We start from the raw sequence: 21,383 nt of genomic DNA on the forward strand, positions 1-21,383 counted from the left end.
GCAGTGAGTCATTGTGGCCAATTGAAGCAAGAAATGCTGCCATAGCTAATCACTGCTTTACATGTCCCATCAACAGGGTAGGAACGGTATGTATCTTGACTTTGTTGCTTCGTTTCATAATTCAGGTATTGTGGCACGCGTTAATTCAAGGTAATGAACTGAATAGCACTAGAATGCATAGATTCCTCTACTGTGTAGCTACTGCATTTGTGTTAATAATATGATTTGAAGATGGACAGGGATAAAGAGATTGAGAGCTGCCTTCTTGCTGGCAGTCTACTTTTTTGGTTGCAGCTGCTTCCTGTTCTTGAATTGCTCTCTTTGTAATATGCACCCACCCTTATGCTAATTCTCCTAGTTTCTATGGTGAAATCAGTATTCTTTTAGCCAAAATGACTGACAATTAAATATATCCTCAAGTCAGTGGTACACAACTGGTTGCAGTTCTACAGATACTACTTCTTTCTCGACACTGAAATTCTATAATGAAAATTAGTATTGCACGCAGTAGGTTGTTCCTGCCTTCAGATTATTCCAAACACCCTACATGTGTGTTCTTTTATAAGGTTCCCTGAAAAAATCTGGATTTGTCTTGCTGTTATGTGAATACATTTGCCTTTTTTTGTGTTTGGGTAAATGTCTGCTCTTTTGCTTCTTCTTTAGACTCGTGAAACTAATTCTAGGCATGTTCCCCAAAGCGTATGAACAACAGGCAGGAATACAAAAAGATCCTGTTTTCTAGCCTGTCCGTCATAGAAACTAGCCCCTCCGATGAGTCCCTTCAGACAGTGCTGGTAGCATGCCAGAAAAAAATTCTTAATAGATTTCTATAAACTTCGGTACTAAATATGGTAGACTAGCAAGGATTTCTTGAATTAAATGGAGTTGTACTGCCACCTACTGATTCCTTTTATTTCACAGGAGTACTACAAAAATGCCTTTACCTCCGGAGATGGTGGAGAAGGTATGTTCAGAAGTCACATTCAGTGGTTGCTAATAATTGTTAACTAGGAAGTCTGAAGAAACGATAGCTCTCCTGCCAGTGTCTGTCCCATGACAGCTGTGGTAGCTAGCAACTGCCTTACTTAAGACTGCTGTTTTGTAAGCTGGAGAGGAGAAGCACTTGTATTAAAGCTGGTGGTACCACTGTGTGTGGTCACCAGAAGTTCGTACCTAAGGTTTCTATATACCTGCAGAGGACTAAGCGTTTTGGAATCAATGCAGCATTATAGGGCTGGAAGACAGAAATCCCACAAATTAGTCTGTGTTGTCAGCACAGGTAGGACATTTTATTTGTAGTTTTAAGATTATTAACAGTAATAGCCCTAGCCTGAATCCCCAGCCAAGCCATTTTGCCCTGGTTCACACATTTGCTGGAAGTTAAAGAACAAAATACTCAAATAAGAGCATGAGATTTGCTTGTATGTACTTCACTTGTATGTTGAAACACTGTGATTTGTCCTGTGACATCCCTGACTGCCTCTGGCTTCATCTGGAGTGCACCTGAGCCTTTTTTTAGTGAGTTTTGGTGTTAAGGGTTTGTAGCAGCTGCATCAAAAAGGTCACTGGTACCCATTGCTTAGTAGTACAACAGATGTGGCTGATTTTTGGCAAAACTGAGAATTGTGCTATATGAGGTAAGATTTTTTTTCTGTGCCTCAAATCCCAGTGTTTTCACCTCTGACCTTGTTTTGAAAATTGAATGGGTGCATCTCTGTCAGCTGTTCTGGAAATGTATGATTTGACAATTAGAATTCTTGTAAATTCTAAGTACAAATCAATGAAAGCAAAGCCTTTACTTTAGTTCGGACACTTAATAATGGGAAAGCATAATAATGCATTATTTAAAAGGCAATGCAGTGAGCTTTTTCCTGTTGATTCAATATATGTAAACACTGTACTGTGCATGAAAGTAACTGCTAGTCAAAACTGCACTTACCTGAGGGTCATGCTGTGACTCTTCAGGATGATATCTTGCTTAACGCACAGTGGGTGAGCAAGGACAAGAAATTGAGCCAAGTTTTATAGGTCAGTGCATGTTAAGTTGTATGGTTGTTTGCGGATGACATTACATGCTTTTTAAAAATTTCTTTAAGCGCACCATGACTTGGGACATTTTTATGGCTCAAGTTATGTAGCTGCACCTGATGGCAGCAGGACCCCAGGACTCTCTCGCACTCAGGATGGACTTCTGGTGGTAGAGATGGATCTAAATCTTTGCAGGCAAGTCAGCGACAAATGGAATTTTAAGGTAAGCCTGCTTAAACTAACTTACACATGATCATACAATCTTACAATAGTTAAAAGGCAGCTTTTTTTTTTTTTAAAACAGTCCAGAGCTTAAATCGTTGAACTAATTTAACAGGATGTTCTGGAGGCCAAAGGCATAAATGGATTCCAAAAAGGAGTAGCAAATTCAGGGAAAGTAGGCCAATAGCTTTTAAATGAAAAACGTAGCCTTTGGTCCTTAAGTGCAGATTGCCAGGAGCTCTGAGGACTGCTAGGAAAGCGTGTGCGCTTCCTTATGCAAGGTACCAGGCATTTGCCACCGAGCTGAGATGGGCCTTTGATCTGATCTGATGTGGTAGTTCTTCATAGTCTTATAAGCCTTTCGTGTCAGTTTTGTGAAATTTAGTGAACACCCAACACCACAAGAATCTTCAAGCTTTTGAGAACTTGAAGCTTCTTCTTAGCATGAAGAAAAAAAAATCCACAGATTTATACGACTCCGTCAGTATCAGATAGCAAGAGCAGAAAGAATGACTATAAGCTTAGATCAGAGGAGAACTTAGGGACGGTTGGACTCGATGATCTCTAAGGTCTTTTCCAACCTAGAAATCTATGAAATCTATGAATGCAAACTTCTTGCAGAACAGGTTGAAGCCACAGAGAAAGAAGTGTGTGCATTTATCTCTGAAGCATCCTAACACACTTTTGAATTTATCTAAATCAAATTAAGACAGCTGCAAGCCTCTCCATGTGGCTTTAACAAACTTACTTATTACTGTTTTTTTTTTGTATTCTGACATAAAGCTAATTTGGATCATCTTTCCTGAGAGTGTAATTTCATTTAATTTGTCCAGCAGCAGTGCTGGTTCCAGAAATTGCCACCTCAGCACTGCAGTTTGCTAACTAATTTGGTTTTGGTTTTTTGGGGTGGGTTTTTTGTTTTTTGTTTTTTTGAAACAAGCAAACCAGACTCCAGTTTCTTCTTTTAATCTGATCAAGTTTACAGCAGGCCCCACAAATATTCTGTTGGAACAACAAAGGCAGCAAGCAAAAGAAAAAAAGAGAGGGCAACTTCTTAAATAGGCTTTCTTGATGAAGAAAACATCGTGCCTACTTCTGTGGAGACAGGTCTTTCATTCTAATCCTCAGTACTGCTAGAGACTAAAATTTTTTTGTATCTGCTCATAAAATCAGCATGATTTGGATCCTAACAAAGTGGACCAGAACTACTGGCTAGCAACCATCACAATATGTGTAGTAGGTTCTTCAGTGATAATCTAATATTTAAAATAAGTAATCATTTGCAAGGAGTGTCAATTTTTGCACATAATGCTACTTCAAGCAGACATTTATTTTACAGAACTTGTTTATTTGGAACCACCTTGTGCATTACAATATAGTGGAATATATAACATTTCAATTTGATGTAAAAATACAAATTTTCTGTGGATTTGAAATGCTGAATAAACTTTTAAATTAAAACATAGCCATTTCTTAGCTAGAGCTGGATTTCTTTGCTAATGCTGCTAATCCGTATATACAGACTAAAGACAAAAAGTAATTTCAGGTCATCTTCTGGACATAATTGCATTTGTTATTTTACAGATCCACGTGGAAGGTATATGATTATTGACATAGTGGAATTAAATTGTGCTGAGAGATTCGCTTTTTTTTTTTTGTAAGTCAGGCAGGCATTTAGTTTTGCTTTGCCACTGAAATTTGAGGCCCTTATTGCAGAGTAGAGATTTAGCATGTCCGGAAGCACACGGAGCATTGCTTGTAACAGCTTAGTAGGGGTATCTGAACAAAAGCAATTGTATCGATTAGGAAAACAAACAGTAAAAGCAAAACACTGACCTTCAGCGGTTTTGTACAGAATTCTTATTTTTTATTGTCTTCCAGACTTGTGCTTTCAGCACCTTAGTTTTATGTTGATGGTGTGGATTGCTGTTGTTGGTCTTTTGGCACATAAGGCACAGCTGTGGCTTTTGTTTATATGACAGGGGTATCTATTTCCTTTTCCTCTCATTTGTGGCCAAGACAGAGGTAGTTCTTGATACGAGGGGAACAAGGAAGTATGAAGTCACTGCTTATCCACCACAGAAAACCCTTGATAGCAAGCAGGAATCCATTTAACCTGCTCTTCAGTTTGCATTCAGTTATGCCTGAAAGGAATGTTATGTAGAATGTCTTTGCTAAACTTACAGCAGCAAAACAGATGAATTGTCCTCTTTCCTCTCTGGCAAAAAAGGAAGAGTTCGCCCCTCTCAGGGCTAGTGATGTAGACTGCACTTGAGAAGATGATAACACTATGTGAAGTGCTGTATTTCAGCCTCCTAGCTTACTGTATCCCACAAAGCAAGGATAATATTTCGTATTGTTAATGGATAAAGTAAACGCAACGCCAGTACCGTCAGTGGCACAAATGCAAACTTATTACTGGCAGCAGTGTTCATCGGTTGTCGAAGACATAATTACAGATGCACTCCTTTGCCTTCATCGACATAACTGACTCAAAAGAGAATATTGTTGATGTGCAAGAAAGTGAGCGCCTTGCACGTTCAACTTTCAGCTATTCGGGACAACCAGAGTAGCCTTAAGTAGTTAGTCAGCAGACGTGACAATGAAGGATAGCTGCAAAGCAGGAAGGTCTTAATTTTAAAAGTTTGACTTTTTACAGTGGAAACACACTTCTACTCTTTTTTCGGTAGAAGTATAGTTTCAGGCAACTCGAAGCGAGTTCCTTTATAAAAGCGTAATCGTTTGTGCTAAGGCACTGGAGGTCTTGCATATTGAGGGAATTACAATTTTACTGTTTGGGGCAATTAAATAATATGTCATGATTAAAAAAAAAAAGGTGGATATAAATATTTTCTACTGAAGTACTTTCATAGCTCAATGAAAGAACTGAAGCTTTGATTTTTCTTTTCCAGATGACTGGTAGATACGAAATGTATGCACACAAGCTCACTGAAGCGGTCCAGCCTTATTTTGTACCCCATATAATAAAACAGTAAGACAGAGCATCTCGTTACAATCAAATGTCACGTAACAAATTAAAAGGTACTATTGGATGATAGCTTTACTGTGGATCACAAGTTGTTGCTATTTTAATGTTGCCAGTTTCATTTCCTGTAACCAACTTTTAAATAATATGATTCAAAACTGTTAAGTAAAATAATTGAAAAATGGCTCCTTGTGTTTTTTTTTGTCGTTTGCACTAATGAGATCAAACTTTTGTTCCTTACTAGAAATATATCCAGTAGGAATACATTGATACAAAATGATGATGAAATTTATTAACAGTACTGTGTACTGGAATATATAGTTTGATGGAGATGAGTTCGGAGGACATAAAAATTTTTACATAAACTTTTTAATGTCTGGTATTGTGTGTCTATTTACCTGTTTTGTTTTTACCCTCTACCCAAATGCATAATTTAGGGAGAAAGAAGGCATAAATTGTTTTCATCTGTTTTTTTTTAAATCAAGAACTATTTGATGCAGCTCTGTTAGAGGTAAATCAATGTCCTAGACATGTCCTAGTTGTTTGGAGATCTGTGGGTACTGTAAAGTACAACCACTTTGGTTCTTTCTGTTTCCCTTTACTTACTACAACCACGGTTGGACCAATGTCTTTGGGCTCCTTCAAGGTGCTGCAGACAGATGCTTTTAGTATCTTCAGAAGCTCAGTGCTGTGTTGTGAGGCAAAAATAGAAATACTAGCTAAAGCATAGGCAAGGCTGAGCAGTTGCATACTTTTCATTGTGAACAGAAAGCCATGGACATGCTATTAGGCATCAGGATGGGTAATGAAAACTAATTCCCTGGAGCTGCACTCCAGTAGGACACTCAGTGTGGGGAGTTCACAAAACAGCTGATGAATATAGATAATACCAACACATTTGCTATTCTCAGCTACTAGTGTATATTGAAATTTTGGGTTGTATGATTCAAGTGATGCAGTAGGTGTTCAGAAGTGCGGAATGAATACAATTTACAGCCTAGCAACTATGAATTTATAGCTGAAATAAATATTTGAACTCTTTTTTTTTTTTTAAATGACCATTTCAGCTGTGCCGTTTCCAGGTAAGTATGTAGCATACTCTATAAAGATTTTCCACGATTTTTCACAAGCTAGTTAATAAATGCACTTGCTACATTATGTTACAGGGTTATCTGTGACTTTAAACCTTTATTGAGAATGGCTTAATTACAAATAAAAATATATTTATGTATAAAATCCCTGCATGTAAAATATCCCTTCCTTTGCTATTGACATCATGAAGGAAACAAAGTTGAAAAAACATTTTCTGAGTAATATTTTGATAGACAATCCTGTAATGGGAAACAAAGTTTCAGAAAATGCAGATGTTCTGAATGCTTGTGCAGTGAGCTGCTTTTTAATTTGAATTTGTGTCGTACAATTACTCAGTCTTTTCACTTGGCTGCTGCTTCTTCCTTGTGTTGTCACCTCTCGTAGCTGTCGTCCATTTGGCGGCCATAAGAGATCCTCTTGCAATGGTGGCGCTCTCCTTTTGGCTGTGTTAGCTTAAGCAGCTTTGTTTCTTTATCTTTCAGTTTTGAAGTATTTAAACCCTGGGTACCAAACATTTAACAGTCAATATTTTCACACCTATCTGTGCACTTCAGAACACTTAGCATGCCCTTAAGTTCCTGTTCTATGTGTAAATCAAGATTTCCATTTGGACTAACTGAACCAGGAGGAGGCTAAATGTCAATTACAAACCTTTTGTAAAAAATGGTTTTATTTAGCTAACCAAGCCTGCTCTAAAACAAATCCTGTGGCAGTTAATGGTACTGAATGAACTACCTACCTGAAAATTCATGGGTTAAGGAAGGAACTCTTATCAACCTGGAGTTCACGTACCTGTTAATTAGTAACATAGCTAACACAATCTCTCTAAATCAAATATCACTGATTTGGACTTGGGCATAAAAATCCCCATCTGACTTTGGAGGAGTCAGAAGACATTATCTATACCAGGTTTTGTACCTTTTTTCTGGAATTCTGCTGGTGTCACCAATGTACTGGTTCTACTGCTCACAAATCACATCCCAATTTTTACTTGTTTTGCAAGTGTAAATGCCAGAATGTGTTCCAGCTTCACCAATGATAAGCCAGATTTGATACACTGAAAATTTCTTGTCACATACTTCTAGTTTGGAACTTTTTTAAGGCTACTACATTTTAAATGTCTGTTACTATTTTTAGCCTTGTGCAAAGGAGCACTCTTGATTCTACTAAGCATTAACTGAAAGTGTTCAACTGATAAATGTTTTTTCTTAGAAAAAAAAAATTACCATGTTGAAAGTAGATTCCTATTTATTATTTCCACCACTAAATAACAATGTCTTTTTACTGTTATTCCACAAAGTTCCAGAACATGAACAGTTCTTTTCCTAAAACTGTGCCAAATGTGTGGGATCTCTGTGTTAAGTGCAGAATAAAATTTTGCTAGCTTTATATCAGTATTAACACTGATTTTTCTACCCACTTGAACTTAGGCAGGACTAGAGATCAAGACTTGTAGGAAACTGGCAATGGATGAATCTGAAATAGGTGGCCATTTCCTACACTTTACAGTGCTCCTCAAGCAAAGTAATTAAACCCAGGTAATACATGAAAGGATTATGAAGGGGCTCTAGCAATTTCACTGGATAATGTCTGAATACACTAACTCCAACTTAATCCCAGTACAGCTGTAGAACAAGAGCTAAAAAATCTTGAGTTTCTGCCTTTTTATTTGTAGCAAAGAGACGTTTGTATTCTCTCTTTTCTTAATTGATTTCAGCTCTTGTTTGAAGGTCACTGAACTAATACCAATAGCAAAATTTGGCTCAAATTATGACTCGGCATTTTAGTTACAATCCAGTATATGCTGTCAGATAGTTACAATTTACACACAAAATGTATACCATTACTGTGGATCATCATTTTCTGTATTTGCTGAGTAAGTTTAAAGTTTGTATTTAGAATGGATTCTGCAGAAACTGGCCCATGTGGGTGGCATAATGTTCAGAGGTTTTAGCAAAGAGCAATAAAGACTTCTACATACAAATAAAATATCTTCACTTAAACTTCTGGGGCAATACAGAGCTCTGATCAGCCATCCCAGAGGATTTAGCCAAAAGAGATTCGGTCTGTAGTACAAGCGAACAATACCAGTAACTAATTCAAAATTTAATGCAGTGACATAAATGCCAAATCTGTGTAAGGTGAATTTGGGAACTTTCCTAGAGTGGATGTGTTTCATTCCTACAATGCAGACAATATTGATGAGCCAGCAAGGCATTTTTGTTATTTAAAAGTGGTTTAGGTTAATATTTTTTCCTTTCATAATACCCTGCTGAACCTCAAATCCCTAGATTTAGGATGAAGATAGCCATTGATGCTTTGACAAAGAGAGAAACAGGTATGTTCTATTTTTTTTTTCCTGGTTTTGTTTACCTAAACCTATGCATGTACTACCATGTGTTAAAGTTCATAAATTTGGTGCTTTTTTCTCATGTAAAATAAGCTCAAAGTGAACAGGCTCTGGGCCTGTATTTTAAAATTGCTGTCAAATGTGTGGTGTTGAAGGAGAGAAGAAAAAAAAAGTGAAACACACATTACAAAATCAGATAGGTCATCAGGGAAAAAAAAAAAAGGTCAAGACAGCAATGCAATATAGTCCTATCACTGTCTATAAAGCCTCCCTTGTTTAAGATCCCGCTACAATTCAGGAGCAAGGTCTCTGCAGGGGTGTCCTGAGACAAGCAGCCAGCTGCTCTGCAGGCTGCAAAGAAAAGGGCCAGAAGTACCAGGTGTGGATGTCAGCTGTCTGTGTAGATGAACAGAATATCTTCATCAGTGCCGTAGCTTGTCCTGGCTTCCTCAAAGTTACTGATGCTGGTGCAGCACGTTCCTGTTAAGAAGGAAAAAAGTGTTAGACAAATTCAGAAGAATCTGCCTGTGAAAGGCTCTTACACTGAGTTGAGCAGCCGCTACAAAGAGAAGTAACTACTACACTGACCAGACCTATCAGCTTAGGTTACACCTTACTAGAGTAGATCTTTTCACCTCAAAGACAGTGCTCACTGAAGTAATGCTGCAAATTGGTACTAAATTTGCCATCCTGTTATATTCTGCACATAGGAACAGTTAAGCATCTCTCACTAACCCATCTGAAAGCCAAACAAGTTTGCTGGAATAGGTATCTCAATGCCTCAAGTAAATCACAGCACAAACTGCAGCACCGATTAAGGTGACAAAACCCCTTCTGACAAGCTGGTTAGTGATGCTTGAAATACACAATTAGGGGCGTCCAGCTGTGGCTCTGTATTAGAGACATGTTAGTAATGCGGTGGCTGAGAATCCACCCAAAACAAACAGGCTACTCACGGTCAGCATAGGCAGGGTTGTTGTAGTAAATACTCCCTGAGGCTTTGTTGTAGCCACATAACACAATGAAATGGCCCTGGTAGTCAGGATTCCTGCAGAAGCACTTTTGTCCAATGGGGAGGAAGCAGCAGTATTTGACAGGACTTGAGCAAAGATCACACAATAGCAGGACTGCATTCACTAGGACGATGGCTACATGACCTTGGGACAGGTGGTTTTGAATGTCCTGAACAGTTACTGTGCTGCAGAAAAAAAATCAATACGTGCTTATTAAGTTTAGGAAAGAGATATCCAATGAAGTGTGTGATGACGGACAGTACTTATGACATGCAGCTGGCACGGTTACTTTTATATCACAGGTACAGCTTTTTGCTGTTAAACCCTGCAGGCTTTGCTACAGACAGAGCCTGACAAAACCTCTGTCAGTCAAGGCCTTTTGATCTCACTGCTGCTACAGAAGTGCAGAGCAACAGCTCTGGATTCTGCAATAATATAAATGTAATCTCAGACTGTATCTCATCCCCCAGAGAAGAGTATGCAAGGAGCTGGCAACTCATTCAGCAACTTGAGACACTTGGGGGAAAATCCTAAGTGAAGTGTTCTCTCCTTCTCTTAGAAGAGCTTATCTCTGAAGCACCAAATCTTTATCGACTGAGTGGTTAAAGATTGCATAATCACTAACTTAAGATTTGCCCAAATTTGCCTCTGTCACACAGGAATGTGTTTCTCCCAGTTGCAATTTCGGACTACCTGATTCTCTTGAGGCTTTACTTCTACAGTTCCTCCTACGAAGCATGACTATTAACCAAACATAACCTAGAATCTCATGTGTTAAAAGCTGTCCTTCACTGAGGCAGATGGTGTATTCCATATGCATTAGAAACTCATCTGCTGGATACATTCCAGATGTCAGGGAACTCGTGCTTTTTCATCTTTTCCAGTGTCACTTCTCCTCTTTGATGCTCCACCCTCAGTACTGCACAGGTAGATATGCCCTCTGTCCCTGCCTTGATCAAGCCACGATGGCCAAAGCCAGCTGGACTGACTGTCCCTTCTGTCCTGTCACAGCTCTAGTTAAACTGATGGTGCCGTACAGACTCCGTGCAGGTTTAAAAGGACACTTGGCGATTCTGCTAAACGAAGTTGCACTGCAGCATTCAAGCGCTGCTGTGGCTGCCCTCTACCCTCTCTTCTGTTCCTGCTCGTAATCATTTACCCCACTTTGACAACAGATCCAAATCCAGCTTCACTATAAAAAGGGAAGCAACTCAAGTCAAACATGGATGCTTAGTTATTTTCCATGTAGAATATCACTGTTGGTTGTGAAACAATTCTGCCATTTTTCCCCTTCTCCTGGGTTTGCAGTTCTTTCATAGAGGTTTCTTATTTCTTCCTCCCCTTGGCAGAAGCTCACATGCTAGCTTTTTCTTTGCGTGTCTGTAAGAACAGAGAGCTATAATGTTTGCATACTCTGGGAACAATGGTTTGTGTGCCCACATAGCGCACTCTCTAATTCCAACAATGGCCCATTAAAGTGCTGTAGGCACTCCCTACTGGTTAATCTCAAGGGATAATCAAATTCAAAACATATTCTGTCAGCATTTTCAAATCACTTATTCTGTATCATGCCTATTTTTCCTCAAACTTCATTATTAACTCTTGATGTCCACTTTTTTTTTTGAGACATACAGTAGAAAGACTCTGTAATTCATAAAAAAAAAAGGCTCAGGGCTTGATTTCAGTCTCTTTCACCAGTTTAGCTTGGTGACTCCAAGAAAAGCATGGAGCCCACAGAATCTCCAAAGAGAAAGGAAAGGAAACAATAAGCTTACCACTTCTCCACCAGCACCTTGCAGGCTTTGGCTTGTGCAAAGAGCTGATTCACTCGATTCTCTTCTGTGTCAAAGTGCTTCCTATAAAATGACTGTGGAGATAATAGAAGTTATGAACTGGAATTATGTTTACCTAGGTAATCCACCACTTACAATCCCTGCTAGCAAAGGCCTGCATAAATGGGAGATCTGGCTATGGTAAAAGAGATCTCTCCCTTAGTTTACCGGTAATAGGGTAAGAATTCCTGTTCTAAATTATAACATTAAATTCACTCCTGGTCAGTTATTGTAATATCCATCCAGTGGCTATTCAGCTGCCTACATGAAGGAAGCCTGTCTGGTTTGTACTGGGCAGGAGCTTGCATTAGAAAAGCCATCGCCACTATAGGCACTCCTTGGCCCCCTTGTTAGCAATCTTGAAGAGGCCAAGCTCTTGATGGACATGGAGGCTGAGTTCCCCTCTCACCTCTAGAGGTGGTTCTTCCAGGTCAAGGCTGAGGCACGGTGGTGGGAAAAGTGTGGAAGCTAGCACTGCTGCTGCCCAGGCTGTACCTGTTCTGTAGATAAATAGAGGGCTTCAGTCTCCAAGGCTGTCAAATAGGCTGGAACCTTTCATAAGCACTACGTGAAAACGTCTTTAAAAAATCGTATTATGGAACCAAAGATGTAAAATATGTGGGATTGTATCTAGCCTCGCCTTTGGAACTGTTTCACACCAGTTTTGGCAACGGCAAACCTTGTTGACAGGAACTGTGGTTGCCAGTAACACAGCAGAGCTTTTACAGCATGAGACACAGGGCTTTTAAACCTGTCTGCTGTCTCCCAGTAGATAAGAATACTAACCTGATTTTTGTAGCCCTTGTCCACTCCAAGCGTCTGGGTGCAAAATTTATGCTTAACACCGAAATGCCGCATTAGGTAGGCCAGGTCAATAGTCCAAATACTCTTTGTTAACTGGAGTTCCTGGATGGCTTTCTGAAATTCATCATTGTCCAACTGATTCAGGTACCTGTGGTATTAGGAAAGGCAGGGGAAGGGAAGCACAGATCTTAGGAGAAACAAAATGTCTGCTGTAGCCCAAGCCTCCACATCACAGGACGTAAAAACTAAAACAACGGGCTTGGCTAAGAAATAACCAAAAAAAAACAACCCACAAAGGAGCCACAAATTTAAGGGAAGGGGAGGGCATAGGGAATATTTAACTGGATTTATTGCTGACTTTTTAATTGGAAATGTATGTTTTGACCATTTTATAGTGCTAGAAGTGTACGGGTGCCGTACAATAGGCAAGCTATACTGAGCAGGTATAGAACTCTGTCCTGAAGGGCTTACAGTCTAAATGTACAAGCATATTAGAGCAAGCGCAGAAAGGAAGGAGTGTTAGACGAAAACTTGCTTCACGATTTCAAAAGGAGGAACTGTAAATGAAGTCGATAAATATTCAAAGGAAGCTTGTCTTTGGCACTGATGGAAAAAAAGGCAATAAAGGGGAGATGAAGTCAGGAGGAAGGTTGGGACAGGTGGCAAAGGAGTGGGGAGAGGCAGTTACAGAGAGTTCTGGAAGTCAGAAAACAAACGGAAGTAAATGGGGAAAAAAAAAAGGACTGGAATTGAGGATGCAGGGAAAACAAGGTCAGAGCAGCAGGGTGAGAAGATTAATCTTGGAAGCTGAGTTTTGGGCAGACTGGAGTGGCACAGAGGTAAAGGGAATAGAGGCAGAAGTTACAGTAGTCAAGATGGGAAATTACCAGCACACGGACTAACGTCTTGGCAGAAGGGATGGAGAGAAATGAAAATCTTCTGCTTCATATCTACTAAGTGGACATCTAAATAGGTATTTCTCCTGCACCTAAGCTCATGTTCCTCTGTGGAAGGAAAGAGGAGTTCAGCAGGACAGCTACTAGTTCAAAAAAAGAAAAACCAAAGCAAAACCAAAAAACCCCAAAGGGTAATACCGTGCATTGTTTTGAAGTTGAAACTATGCCTGGAACAAAAACACTCATCCCACCGACTGGGGTCTCAGCAGGACAGAGGTACTATGTACTCATGAACTGGGATACACCTACCCCTTCGCCTGAAAACACTGAAAGGAATTAGGAGAACTGCTGTGCTAAGTACCAGTTCTGAATATAACAACAGGAAAGAAGGACAACTTTTTATCAGCTTATGCATGCCAGCCTGCAAAGGTCTTAGAGCTCATCAGATATTTTGCATCTGTCAAACCAGTCAATCATTCAAACAGGTCTCAAGTTCATCTTTGTTTATACTTTCCCTTGCTCCTGCTGGAGGGCTGTGCCAGGCCCAAGCAGCAGTAATTCTCCAAGGGTACCTGAGAATATGTCATCTCCTAAGACTAAGTTAAACTCACAGCTGTTTCCACACACCTCTTCTCCCTGGACGTTGCTTCCCATTGCCCCTCCCCAGCGGGATGAGATTTCCCACCCGTTCAAACCAACACAGTCACTTACTGAAGCACCATCCTGGAGCAGGCTAGTCCACAGTCCCAGTGGTACAACTGCTGAATGACTGGCACTTTCAGCTGGATGCAGTCACCTGTAGTGAAAACACCCCGTTGTGAGTAAAACACGAAGGATGTCAATCCGTATAGTAGGAATGGTTTTTTTCCATATCTCAGCATCAAAAGTCAGCTTGTCCTCAGCACTACAGCAGTGGAAACTTAGAAATGTTTTTTTACTTCATCTGACTGGCAGGTATTTTTTTCTTTCTTAGGGGAACATAGGTTTGGGTTTTCTCTACAGTTAAGCATTTGCTTTAATCTCATACTCCTTTATTATTCCATGCCTGGATACTCTGCCATATGGTCCACCCCCTTTTCCTCTGGGAGTTTCATTTTATTCTTTCCAGTGGGATGACATACCTGCCAGCCCCTAGCTATGAAGCTGTATCCCCTCCTAAATAAGAGTAGATAAGGCATCATCCCTTCTCTTGTGTCTGAATGTATTCCTATGCCACAAAAGGTGTTAAACCAAACTGTGAGAAAACAGACACAACCGAGATCTCGAGGTGTTGATCTCTTCAAACCTCAGATTTGATCCTTTTCTACAGACTTTTTCCCTAGGAATTGTAATTTATGTGAGTAATTTTAGGTTAACAAAATTCAAGACAGCACCGGTTGGCCTTTTGTATTAACTCCCTCAACAACTCAACAAAGGCAGAGGAAAGAAAAAATTACAATAGGTACCAGAACGTCCCAGAAAACAAGTAACTCCATCCCTCTGCCTCAGTTTTTATTTTTATAGGGTTGGCGATGGGGTGGCTTCAGTTTCAGAAACGCCCTCACCACTGGAAGGACGTGAAGTGGTGTGCCTGTTACTGCTACTCCAGTGTCGAGCAGAGTGAGTTAATCATGAAGGGCTTCTCCCAGTAACGATACCTTTGATTTGAACAGACCTTTGAAAAGTTTTGTTCACATAAGGTCAACTACATTTTAAGATGGGAATAAAAATGCATTTGACATCGTGTGGACCGGTCTAGTCTTGATGTAATTTTGTTTATAAGATTAGATGATCTCTAAGGTCCCTTCCAGCCTATGCCATTCTATGATTCTAGATAATGTTGTTTGTAATATTTTTTTAACAAAGCTATAGCCTACTGTAGGGACAAGCCAATACAGATATTCTCGACTCTTTCAAAGTATTTTTTCATAGTTGTGCCACTATGTGTGCTTAATCATGACTTTAAATATACCAGTGGGGATCCCAGTCTTCAATCTTTTTAATTAATCTGGATTAAGATGCTCTTAGGTATTCTAAAGAAAAAATAACCCCCCAATTCCCAGATTCTCCTCAAACCAGGATCTGTAACTGTTTTGTCGTAATTTCCTCTCGGTGTTTTGACTCTGTCCCCTTTTTGTTAATTCCCAGGGCCTCTGTCAAGTCCCGACATTAACTGAAGAGGTACATGTTTTCCACATGAAGACTTCGAAAGGTAATAACTTTAATTTTCTTGGACGTTCAGCTTCCAGTCATCCTGTTTCCCAACTCACAGAGGCTTCTTCAGCGATGACTGTCAGCTGTCCCGAGAAAAGATAGAAGCCACGATACGCTGTGGCTGTAAACAACACCGAGAACACCGCTCTGGTTCGCCGGCTCTCGGCGCAACGAACTTAATAGACGGAGCCAGTAATTCCACATTGTTGCTGCTGGCGAAACTGGCAGCTTCCCGGCTCCGGGAGGGCGGAGGGGCCCTCCAGGGCCTCCGATAGGGATGCAAGCCCCGCGCGCAGAACCGGGCTCCCTCCCCCGGCCCCACTGGGCGCCCAGCCCGTCCCGCGGGGGCGGACCCCGCCGCCCGGCCCCCACCCCATCGCCCCGGCGCCCCGAGGAGCGCTACGCCTGCCACCCGGGCGCCCCGCGCTCCCCGGCGGCGAGAAGGAGGGCAGCGGGAGGCGGCCGGGGCCGGCCCCGCTACCGCGGCGGGCCGCACTGACCTGGCGGCGGCTCCCCCGCCTCCTGCGGGCTCTTCATGGCGGCGGCGGCGCCCGCCGCCCGCTCCCTGCCGGCCCCGCCGAGCCGGCGCGGCCCCGCGGCCCGGCACGCCTGGGCGCGGCGCTGGCTCTGCCCGGCCCCGGGGGCGGGGGCTGCGGGGGGCCGGGCCCCGGGGCGTCTGCCCCGCGCCGTGGCCGCGGTGTGGGCGGAGGCGGCCGGGTGTGCCGGTGGGCAGGGGCATGGCGCGGCGGGCGGGGGCCGCGGCGCCGAGGGGCGCGCCGGTAGCCAGCCCTGCCCCGGGGGCACGGCACCGCCGGCGGGACGGGGCTGCCCCCGGCCGGCGGGACAAGACTGCGGCGGGACCGTGGTGCCGAGGCGAGGCGGCCCGCGGCGCCAGGCGCCCGGGTCGTCGGCAGGAGGGGCCGGGCCGGGCCGCGCCCGCTGCCGCCTTCCGCTTCCGGCGCGCGGTGCAGGGCGGGAAGGCGGAGGAGGCCATTAGGGTGCTAGTGCGGGCCCGGCCTGAGGCGGTTGGCGGGCGGTGAGTGGCGGCGGGGCCGGCCCGGCTCGAGCGGGTTCCGTGGCCGCTTCGCGTGTCCCCGGGAGCGGCGGGCTCTCCTCGCTCCCCGGGTGTGGTGGGAGCGCGCCCGGGCTGCGCCGCGTCCTCTCGGGCCTGTTCGGGCGCCCGGGCCTGAGGGGGTGAAGCCGCCGTGGGGCGGCCGCCGGCCGGCGCAGGCCTCGGGCGCTCGGCTCGGTCTGTGGGCGGTGGGCCTCCCGCCGGCGGGCGCCTTCCCCCGCCCCTGGGGCAGGGCTGCGGCTGGGGGGGGCCTTCGAGGGAAGGAGGAGGGCCATGCGGGCGCTCGGCAGGGCTGCGTGGTGCAGGGCGGGCTCCCCTGTAGCAGGGCCCGCTGTGAGGCGGTGTCGTCTGCGAGCGCCGTTGTGCCACCCGCGGGGCGGGCTTGGCGCGTAGGCGGGCAGGCTGTACCGTTCTGAGGGGCACCTGCCTGTGCTAGTGGTCTGTTGTTTGATATTCACAGTGGAATTTCCTAGGTCGGAAGACAACTGGAAAACACTTACTCTTGCTGATGTTTTCAATCTTTTTCTTCCCGTGAGCATCTTTCTAGAGTTTTTTTAATGCATCATTAAAGCATATGGTGTGATTAGGCAGGAGAGAAAATCGTTGCCTTATACTGGGAAAGATCATAGATAAAACCTAGTCTACAGTTTCTTTGTAATTATGTCCTTTGTTTTTTTCTTGTCTCAGGTGTAGAGTCACAGCACTGCAAACATGTCAATTGGAGTGCCAATTAAGGTCCTGCACGAGGCTGAAGGCCATATTGTGACATGTGAGACCAATACAGGAGAAGTTTACCGAGGCAAACTTATTGAAGCTGAAGACAACATGAATTGTCAGGTATAGCCTTCCCTCTGTCCTTTTGAAGCAGGTAGCCGATCTGTGCCTGGAAAGGCTGATAGCTGACTTATTGCCAGCCTGATTAAAAGACTGTTGCTTTTAGTCCTGGCATAAAGCAATCTGCATGCCCTTACCATAGTGAAATGGATTCAGGATTACTTAGCACTCCAAAGATGCCAGAGCGTGTTCTTTCCAGTTAGAGAGCTGGATTGGGCATTCCTGTCAATAATATAAGGGTTCTTAAAATTCTGTTTTGTGAACAATGTTTCTGTTGGAGTTCTTTATTTAAAGCTGCTGAACATAAGAATAAGCAAACCTTAATTTAAGACACTGAAGTTTTTTTTTTAAATGCGTGTGACTTTAGGCATCCCAAGAGGGTTTAATTTGGATTGATTTTAGGCAAGTCATTGTTGAAAGGACTAGAATAGCTTTATTAAAACTGATTCAATATGAGAAAACAAAACTAATAAAACTAATTTGCAAACTGGGGAAAAAGCAAATGTCCTGGGCCTGCTTGGATAGTAGCAAGCTTAAGAGTATGTTTCAATGGTCCTGGGTGCTTGTGTCACAAGGCCACTGGAGAAGGCAGTATGCTTTGAAAGTCTTTGGCTTTGATACTTGAATCATGGCTGTATGCAGGCAAGAGAAATAGGAATACAGAACTGTTAGAGGCCTCTGTAAGTGATCTTTACTTTCCAGATGTCCAACATAACGGTGACGTACCGAGATGGACGAGTGGCACAGCTTGAACAGGTGTACATCAGAGGTAGCAAGATACGGTTTCTCATTTTGCCGGATATGTTGAAGAACGCTCCTATGCTGAAGAGCATGAAGAACAAAAACCAGGGTTCTGGAGCTGGGCGAGGAAAAGCAGCTATTCTCAAAGCTCAAGGTACGTACAATTTGTTTATGGTTGTGTTCCACCCTCCCACCTCACCCTCTCCCTTCCTCCCTGTTTTGCTGTAGAGCAACTGGAAAACTTTTGTCTCTATCATTGAGGAAATGTAAGCTGTAAGAAACTGAAAGACAACTGTTATTTTTCCATATATTTCGTCTTACGATGGGATTCAAGAAGTGCTCAAATACCTTAATGTGTAATATTGATGTTACAATAATTTAGGTATAGTGTGTAGTCTTATTAAATGGAGGCTTTATATAAAACAGTCTTCTGTTCTCCAGTGATTGTGGCTGCTAGCCGTTTGGAATACTTACAGAAGGGTCCAGGTGTTCTTGTTAAGGGCTTGTAGAAAAACAAACTCAGATATTAAGATGGTACTTAAGCTACTGGGAAGCTCGAATTGTTAGCCATTCTGTAGTTCGCTCACATTAACAGTCTAGTTATAACGTGACTGAGTAATAATCATGAGCTGTAGTCCTTGGTTGATTTAGCAGATGCAGTACGGTTACATGGAGGAGTAACCTCTGCTGGAACATACTGAGTTCTGTAGCAAAACTTTGAAAGACTGTGGGATTTTAAATCTCTCGGGCTACAAATTTGCATGTCACATTACAAGGAACACAAAGTGTATGAATGTTCCACTGCATCTGTTCAAAGTTAGAAGACTGTGCAGCCATTAGTTTTGGTTTTTCTCACAGAAAAATTGTTCCTGTTACATCACTTTCTGAACTTGGTAGGATAGCCTCATTTCCTTGCTTCTAAGCAAGAGACTTAATTATGTTTTAATTGTCAGTTGTTGAGATAAGTATGCGGTTATGTCAAATCCATGTCATCACTGATGTTTTCTTTCCACAGTGGCTGCAAGAGGAAGAGGCCGTGGTATGGGCCGTGGCAACATCTTCCAGAAGCGAAGATAGTCTTGGTCTTGACCGATATGCTTTTTTTTATTAGGGGGTATTAACTTGACTACATGTGCATTGGTATCAGTTTTGTTTAATAAATGTTTCTGACAAAAACTTGTCTGCTTTTGTATGACAGGACTCCTCTTGGGCAAATACTTTGTAGGTTGATTTCAAACTTAAAATTGCTTTGTCTGGAAAATAGTAGACTTCATATCCAGATTTGACTACTTTGTATTTGTGTCATGCATGGAGTTTTAAAGATCACCATGTTTCCTTCTGGTTTAGTCCTGTGTCGTTTTTCTCTAAAGTATTAGAAGGCATTCTTGATGAAGCATTTTAAATAGTGTGTTTTAAAGTCATATTAGCAACTGCATTTATGGAACATACAGCTGAACAGAGGCAGCTTCCTTAGAAGCAAAGCACTGTATTCTTTTGCTTCATATGGATCTACAATAGATAGAGATCCATCTTCAGAGCTGTACATTGAGCTTGTATTTGTGCATTTCTTATTTTTCTCTTTGGATACAGGGAGAATTTTTCATTAGGAACACAACTTTTATAGCCTGGGTCTATATTTACAGTGAAGAATTCTACTCTAACTCTCTTAGTAGTTCACTTGTTTGTTTGGGTTTTTTTTTACCCCTGTGCCTGGGAAAGAAGACATAAAGTAGGCATTTTCAAGGATAAATTTGAAATGTTTTGTAAATTTGAAAAGTAGTGCAGGTGTATGGTGAAAGTCATATAAGTAGTTATCCATTAAGTACAGCTCAATACAAATGCTCATCTTTTGAACAAAACTTAGGACCAGCTTTAACTTTTGGTCTTAACAGCTGTGCACAGTCCCAGAGATAACCAGCTGATCTGCAGGGAGCCAAATGTAGTTGTGGCTTTGTTTTGCTACAAGTGGAGTGTGGCTGGCTGGCTGACTTAAGGGTTGTGATGTTTAAATGTAGCACTTGTGTACTAATCACATACTTACATACAATCAGTTATCAGTCTGTACATGTGCAAAATGGCTAGTCTTGCTTTTCTGCTTTGATGCTGTGAAAACTCTCCCTTGTGTGCAGACATGACAGTTGAACTAATGTATTAATTTGTTAAATTGTCTGTAAATAAAGCTGTATTTGGTCTTGCATCACTAGAAAAACCCTGCTACGTGTTCTTCTGGGTAGTAGTGATCCTAAATATTTGTGTTAGAAACATCCTTAAAATGTGTTTTAAGATGTGCTCGAGCTTAATTATCAGAGCATTTTAGTGTTGTCTTATGCCTAGACTGAGGAACCTGTCCAAAAGACAAGACAGTTTTCACAAAGCCATGCTTCAAAATGTGATTCATGTTCATATAGCAGTGATGCTTTCCTGAAGACAGTATTTCCTACTTAAAATGAGCAATTTGCGGCTTTGTTAATGATATTAAACACTTCCTTCTGGAAATCTGTCGTTCTTCAAATCGACAGTCACTCAGAACTGAGAATCAAGACTGATGCCAGTTGATCAGGCCACTTCCCTCAGAGTGTATCTGCCTAAGGTATAGGCAAGTAAAACTGCACTGGTCTATCTATATGCAGACCTCAGCCTTTCTAATCACTAGTAGTAACAGCTGTTTGTGCTGTTTATGGAACTCTTTAATAGTCAGTTTGGTTCTAGCTTAGTGTGGGAGAGAAGGCATCTTTTCGCAGAAGTTCCTTCCCATGCTCTAAGTACAGGCTCCTGAATTTCACAAGACTGTTTTAAGAAAGACCATCTTAAAATCAGCTTGAAGCTGAAGCCCATTTTGAGTCTATTCTAGATACACACTGAGACTGACATTTTTTTAACATGGAAAGGAGAAAATAATTCTATCTTACTGCTGTACCATGAGCTTCGTGGTAAGAATTGAACTGTCTGCTTGTAGCAGTCACGCCAACAGCTGGAAATAGGTTGGTCGGTAAGACTAGACGTTTCTGTTGGCAGCCTCTGGCTTTGCTTGTTGCTGTATGGTGGTATATGAAACATCCACTTCCCGAGGAAGTAGCATGGTGTCTATTTGAAATAGATGTCTTTTATTTGCAGTCTGTTAACTGGCTTTTATTGCTTTTAACGCATCAGGTTTGTGATTGTGTTGCTAATCGAGCTGGAATTTTTATACAACAGAGTTACAGTGCTGTCAACAGGCAGAACAGGAATGGCACAATACATGATTACTTTCTGTATGACTTGAGGCAAGTATCTGGTGCAAGATTTTGTAAGATACTTCAGCATTTAGAGCTGCCTTCTCT

General features: G+C 42.2%; 3 protein-coding genes across 7 annotated transcripts in view; 2 read left to right on the top strand and 1 right to left on the bottom strand.

The window, feature by feature from the left end:
* UPB1 (beta-ureidopropionase 1) overlaps nt 1-6,147 on the top strand; it is an 18,217-nt gene extending 12,070 nt beyond the window's left edge. For both annotated transcript variants that reach the window (XM_086623231.1, XM_009982065.2), the window contains exons 7-10: nt 5-86; nt 922-964; nt 2,097-2,251; nt 5,163-6,147. In XM_086623231.1, coding sequence (XP_086479357.1) covers nt 5-86; nt 922-964; nt 2,097-2,251; nt 5,163-5,246 — 364 coding nt within the window. In that variant the 3' untranslated portion in view covers nt 5,247-6,147. The remainder of the gene's footprint in view (nt 1-4; nt 87-921; nt 965-2,096; nt 2,252-5,162) is intronic.
* GUCD1 (guanylyl cyclase domain containing 1) lies at nt 6,144-16,410 on the bottom strand. Of its 3 annotated transcripts, XM_086623229.1 has the most exons (8): nt 16,309-16,410; nt 15,917-16,241; nt 13,935-14,019; nt 12,310-12,475; nt 11,467-11,558; nt 9,635-9,876; nt 9,055-9,158; nt 6,144-6,828 (listed from the first exon to the last, which is right to left on the bottom strand). In XM_086623229.1, the coding sequence occupies exons 1-7, from the start codon at nt 16,408-16,410 to the stop codon at nt 9,067-9,069; spliced, it is 1,104 nt and encodes a 367-aa protein (XP_086479355.1). In that variant the 3' UTR covers nt 6,144-6,828; nt 9,055-9,066. The 3 variants fall into 3 exon arrangements, with proteins under 3 accessions (XP_086479355.1, XP_086479354.1, XP_086479356.1); XM_086623228.1 differs by lacking the exon at nt 6,144-6,828 and having other exon boundaries at nt 7,237-9,158; XM_086623230.1 differs by lacking the exons at nt 6,144-6,828; nt 16,309-16,410 and having other exon boundaries at nt 7,237-9,161; nt 15,917-15,956.
* Nucleotides 16,382-20,446, top strand: SNRPD3 (small nuclear ribonucleoprotein D3 polypeptide). 2 transcript variants are annotated; one of them, XM_086623233.1, is made up of 4 exons: nt 16,382-16,414; nt 17,176-17,325; nt 18,025-18,217; nt 19,079-20,446. In XM_086623233.1, the coding sequence occupies exons 2-4, from the start codon at nt 17,200-17,202 to the stop codon at nt 19,138-19,140; spliced, it is 381 nt and encodes a 126-aa protein (XP_086479359.1). In that variant the 5' UTR covers nt 16,382-16,414; nt 17,176-17,199; the 3' UTR covers nt 19,141-20,446. The 2 variants fall into 2 exon arrangements, with proteins under 2 accessions (XP_086479359.1, XP_086479358.1); XM_086623232.1 differs by lacking the exon at nt 16,382-16,414 and adding an exon at nt 16,415-16,452.
* Nucleotides 20,447-21,383: the final 937 nt, after the last annotated feature.

Source organism: Tauraco erythrolophus, chromosome 19 (assembly GCF_009769465.1).
Source record: "Tauraco erythrolophus isolate bTauEry1 chromosome 19, bTauEry1.pri, whole genome shotgun sequence".
Lineage (NCBI taxonomy): Eukaryota > Metazoa > Chordata > Aves > Musophagiformes > Musophagidae > Tauraco > Tauraco erythrolophus.